Raw genomic sequence first — 6,121 nt, forward strand, 5'->3', positions numbered from 1 at the left:
ACATTGAGCCAAAACATAAAAACGGCTATCTACTGGACATGAAATTGCCTGGTTGAGTCTGTATGACACCGTAAAAAAGAAAGCACGTGCGAGCGCATGTGTAATAGGCGCGCAGGGAGAGTGAAAGTGAAGGGGAAAAGTCCAGTTTTTCCTCAGGAAACTAACTCCATTTCCACTTGGCTCCAGACACAACCGTTACTCCGGAGTCTGATTTGCGTAGGACGTTTAAAAATAACGGGGTATAAAGGCATGGTCACACATAGGAGGAATTGGGCAGTCCACTCCGCACATGAGCTCTAGATAGGTTATGAGTCTCTGGTTTAAAGATGATTCACACATATCTCTTACTCATAATGTTTTATTTAAATTATAAACTTATTATTGTATGTTTAATGTAGTCTATTTTATATTTATATATATATATATATATATATAGATAGCGTGGTGGTGCATGGCACTTGAAGCACAACTTTAGCTGTTCAACAAAAGTTTCACATATTTTTTATGCAGCTGGTCACATCATGTTGAACATAAGACACTATTTGTTGAATTTCTCTTTAAACTGTATATTTCCAGTTTTTTTTTTTTTACTTTAAAAAAATAACTTTCTTATATTTATACAAACACCTACATATTTATACAATTCAACCTTGTCATCAGGGCGGCAAGCCTCGCAGCAGATGTTTCAACCACCTGTAATGCTCTACGCGCCAAGCACCTTGATGTGCATAATAATCAAACCAACGAATGGGCTTGTTTATGTAAAGGTCATTAACACACGTGTACACTAACAGCTTTGTCTACAGTCAGGATTAACACATTGTTTCGATGGCCCTGTTAATGGCACAAGTTCACACATTTCTAATTGTTTAAATGTTAAACAACTAGTGGATCACGTTGAGACAAATGAATGGTATTAGGCCTAGACATAGATTGTCAAATCTTTGCAAGAAAATGTTACAGAGGGGTGAAACGAAACTCGAGAATTAGCTGGATATTTAACTTTCAAAAGAATGCATTCAACAGTTGTTCCACTTAACTCAGTTAGGCCTAGGATTGCCCCTTTTTTAACACTTGAAATATGTATTTTTGAGTGGTCTAATTTAGAAGACCATACTGTCATATTGAAGTTTAGAAACGTTAGAAACATGATTTCAGATCAATTGTATCAGATAAATTCTCAGATTATTGAACGAATTGCATAGCAGGTTCGCACAGGGTGAGTGTCGCCCCCTTCGGTTATACATGATGGAATCTTATGAGGAGCGGTTGGGTTTGTTTTGGCAAGGTCTCAAAAGTACTTGGTTTTGAGTGGGAAAGCAAAGGGAACAAGGATTCAAACGAATATCAATACATATACACGTAGGACACATCACCTTATAATATATAATATGGTGTCAATAATACGGTGTCAATAATATTCTACTAGAATCATATTAATACATGGTTATTACATGATTATTATTATTGACTAATCATTTCATTGACATATGAGTGTAGATTTGCAATTGTTGCAATTGTACAAGGTGTACTTCACAAATCATAATGACAAAATAAACTTGGCTTTGTAAAAATGTAATATCATGACAGCTTTATCTGCAGTAAAACTTACTGAAAAGAATGTGTGTTATATGCCCCCATGCAACCTTTCTTCTATTTAATTAAGCCCAACATCCTATGGCTTTTACTAAATAATATTTTGATATTTTGTAAGACTTTAAAAATGCATTTCGCTAATTCAGACACTGGTATTTGGTGACAATACAGGACATGTAAAATAGTAGTTAGCCTACCTCAACACTTCACCCTATTGGTCGACAGGTGAGACACCCCCGCAAAGTCCTCCCAGTACTGGCTATAACAAGCTGGCTCTAGTCATCAGGACTTACATCGTTTGACTTGGATCGCAACCCATCGTATCGTTAGATGTTTTGGGGGTAAATCGGACAGTTTCGTTTGGTTTACTGAATTTGGACAGGAGTAAAAGGTTGAATATAATAACATTTTGCAATGGCTCTTGCTGATGCGATGCTGCAGTCGATTACTACGTTTTCCAGCAGTCCGACTATGGAGGAGAAGCAGTCTGCAATATTCCATGTAAGTGTAATTCTTTCTATGTAATTTCTTCACCTGAAATTTGCTGAACATTTTTTATGTAATTTGGACTGTTTCGGAAAGAGGTTCTTGACTGAAACAATGTTTGAATGCCAATTTCGTTTTATTTGCATTATAGGACTGGAAAGTTGATGGTTGCCATACCAGCGCAACAGGTGACGATTTGAAATCCCAGATCGAAGTGGAGTTCAGTATTGTTGAATCACCTGCGGTGACCAGAGATGAAGACGACCTGGGGAAATTCTTGGATTTAGAGTTCATTTTATCCAACACCATTGGATCTGAAAGTGGAACCAATAACAACGTATCTTCTCAGCAGGCTTACTCCTACTCACTGCCGGAGTCCCCGGAAAGCTGCAGCACAGGGCATGATAGTGACGGCTCTCAATTTACACCCAACGCATACGGCAGCAGCAATTTCAACACAAGTCCTGGACACAGTCTGGTAGCCGAGCTGCTGACCCCCGAGATGAACTTTCATAGCGACTTACTGCTAGACTACAGCCTGAAACAGCCTGCCACGGACAGGCCGGAGTATACTGAACTGCGTGCCTTGAACACAGCCACTGCAGTGCACTTTGAACTGACTAACTCTCATCCCATGGGATATAAAATAAAGACTGAAACCACTGAGCAGTCGTGCATGATGGCAGGTGACTTCATGGGACACACGTATGAACAGAAACACATGCGTTCCATGCACACAGCGTTCGCGCACCATCAACATGCTGCTCAGGGGTTTGCATCTCACGACATGCAACAGAGTGTGTCCCGAGACGGGATTGGGCGCAAAGACTGTCACTTGGCAGAGATTAGCTCTCATCACCAGCATTCTCACATGGCACACCCGCAACAGTATGCCCCATATCCACCACAGTACGCCCATCACCAAGGTGAGCAACAGTACGGGATGTTTAGAGAGCCCATGCGGGTGCACCATCCGTCCATGCCGGGGGTGATATTGACACCACCATCATCGCCACTTTTGGAGTTCTACGCACCAGAAGATAGCAAACCTAAACGGGGCCGCAGGTCTTGGGCGAGAAAACGCACCGCGACGCACAGCTGTGAATTCCCTGGATGTGGGAAGACTTACACCAAGAGTTCCCATCTAAAGGCTCACATGCGAACACACACAGGTAATTATATTTTTCATTTTATATATTTTTCATTGATATCTGCTATGATGTAAAAAAAAAAAAAAATGTTAGCCCCGTTTTTCTAATGATTTACCACAACATGTAGCTTAACTGTATTTTCTTTGTTATCCATAGGCGAGAAGCCATACCATTGCAATTGGGAAGGCTGCGGGTGGAAATTCGCGAGGTCTGACGAGCTGACGCGTCATTATAGAAAGCACACCGGTCACAGGCCTTTCCAGTGCCACTTGTGCGAGAGGGCATTCTCGCGCTCCGATCACCTTGCGCTGCACATGAAGAGGCACATGTAAACAGAGAAAGTTGGACTTTCAACGTTCTATTTTTGTATCATGGCGCATGACATGTAAATGCTTGTACATATTATCATTCTATTCTAAATTATGGTAGTACAGTATTTAATTAAGGAGAAGAATAGCCTTTTTTGCTTGCTCTTCTATTTATGAGTGTTGGTGACTGCTGATGGTTGCTATTTTTGGCTTTTGAATTAAAACACTGAACAAGGGCAGGACCCAATATGTCTTTACATACTGTACATGTTAAAGCCCATCTATCACTTATGCCTACTGCATCATTTTGATACTTTCACATCAGGTCAGGGTTTTTCCTTTTTTGTTGCTTATTATAAGAAACACCATTGTTTTTTTTCTATGGTTTTCTATACTTTTTACAATAAAATGATGTACATTTAAAAACGGATAGTTTTTTCTATTTAATAGTTTGAAAGCTTATTATGCTTCTCAAAGTGCTCTTAACTAAATCAGGCACTCAACATGGCTTTTCAATGTTTTATACATTTTGTTTAAATAATAATGCTAAAGTTGTATGGAAATATTGTCCGAAAACTGTACTAGATATACTTGAAGTTCTGGGCAAAATATTTTTAAAAGTATACTTGTAAGGGCAATGCATTTTCATTATTGGACAGCAACAAATTTAGTTTTACTCTGTAAGAGCAATACCTCTTAATTCTGATACTTTAAACTGCATCAAAGCAAATATTGTTTTGTAAAATCACCAAGACAAAGTGTTAAAAGAGCTCTGTGTTTTATGAAAATAAAATGATATGAAAATAAATAATTGTTTTTCTTTTTCATTTAACATGAATAGTGTTCACATTACAGTATCCAACAAAGGCCCAGAAATGGATCTAGTATGAGAAAAGCGGTCTGACCCTTAGCACATGGGTGTTGTTCTCTACTTTTCTCACATATTTGAATTCAAAATGAGGAAACCAAAATATGTGTGGCTCTTTAGATTGATATCTTACACTTATTTACTTATTACAAAATAAGTGCCATCTAGAACCTAAAACAGTTATTCTGCTGTCCCCATAGGAAAACCCTTTGATTAACCCTTTTTCTTTCAAAGTAGAACCCTTTTGGCGTCCATGTAGAACCCTCTGTGGAAAAGGTTCTACATGTGACCCAAAAGGGTTGTACCTAAAAGCAAAAAGAGTTCTACTTGGATCCAAAAAGGGTTCGCCTATGGGGACAGCCAAAAAACCCTTTTTTCTAAGAGTGTATTGTCAGCTGAGGGCAGGTTCACATCTTCTCTGAGTAATACCAATAATACTCTATTATACATCATTTCACGCCAAAATGTTTGTACTTGTTGCCTCAAGACACAAGACACTTAGTTTATTTTTTGAATGTCAGCCCCATAAAGTACACTGCAACTGACGTTAACTTCAGTCTATAATCCCTGGGCTCAAATTCTGAGCACAGGGATTATAAGAACGGCAGGTTGGAACCTACTTCCCTGCTTCTGAACCACCTATGTAATTTAATATTATTGCAAAACCAAATGAAGAGTTGCCATAACAACAGTTACGACTATATTTATAGTAATACACTGTAAATACATGGATTTTTGGGTGCCACTATCCTGATTGGCTGAACAGAAGGCAAATGTCGCCCTCTCGTGTTCATTTTACCAACTTCCATTTATTAGGCTACATTTAAAGTGAAAAAATGCTTTAAATTCTATCACCTACCTCATGAGGGCAGTCCTGCACCATTACACTGATATAACCAAGCAGTAATACCTCCAGAATTCAATTGAGCCAAGTCAAAGCAAGGATATCCCTTTTTCCTTGGTCTTAGTATTCATGAAATGGAGTATATTTGTTTACTTTAATTTCCAAAATGACATTAGCTCACACTTAACTAAATAGAAATACAAACACATGTGCTGACAAAAACTGATGATCTACACTGTAATAATATTGCAATTATAATATGGTCTCTTTATTCACGATTCATTCAGGATTATCCGTAATCATGGTTGCATCCACATTAATGTAGAAGGGTTTAGAAACATATCCTATTCTTTTTCACAATAAAAGTGACTCCAAAATGACACAATGTATTATTTACCATTAATTTGTATTGGGCACAAAATCATCTGAAACACAATCAAAACAAACTGCAAAGTCACAAGCTTGTAAGCATTGTGTGCTAGGAATATGGGACCAAATTTTAAACTTTTCACTACTTTAATACACATACAAGTGAATTTGTCCCAATAATTTTGGTCCCCTTAAAGGAGGGACTATGTACAGAAAGTGCTGCAATTTCTAAACTGTTCACCCAGTCTGCACTTTAACCCTTATAGTCATTGTATCATTTCAAATCCAAAGTTCTGGAATCAGAGTCATAATCATAATTGCCATGGTAACTCTCCTCTTGTGCCTCATGCTCCAAGTGGCTCTACGCCTCCTGCGGACTGGGCGAGAAGTGGATCGTCTGCATCTGAGCATGATAGTATATCGTATATAGTATTATATCCAGTGAGTGGGCTAGGAAACGGCTTGGGCGGGATCCAGATCGTCATACTTTCATACCGAC

General features: G+C 38.5%; 1 protein-coding gene across 1 annotated transcript; it reads left to right on the forward strand.

Annotated features, from left to right (window-relative positions):
* Positions 1–1,873: 1,873 nt before the first annotated feature.
* On the forward strand, positions 1,874–4,352 carry LOC115103084 (Krueppel-like factor 4). The gene is made up of 3 exons (XM_029623701.2): positions 1,874–2,097; positions 2,234–3,254; positions 3,390–4,352. Exons 1-3 carry the CDS (start codon positions 2,011–2,013, stop codon positions 3,563–3,565), a joined length of 1,284 nt encoding a protein of 427 aa, XP_029479561.1. The 5' UTR covers positions 1,874–2,010; the 3' UTR covers positions 3,566–4,352.
* The last annotated feature ends 1,769 nt before the right edge of the window (positions 4,353–6,121 follow it).

The sequence above is a fragment of the Oncorhynchus nerka genome, linkage group LG20, assembly GCF_034236695.1.
Source record: "Oncorhynchus nerka isolate Pitt River linkage group LG20, Oner_Uvic_2.0, whole genome shotgun sequence".
Taxonomy (NCBI): domain Eukaryota; kingdom Metazoa; phylum Chordata; class Actinopteri; order Salmoniformes; family Salmonidae; genus Oncorhynchus; species Oncorhynchus nerka.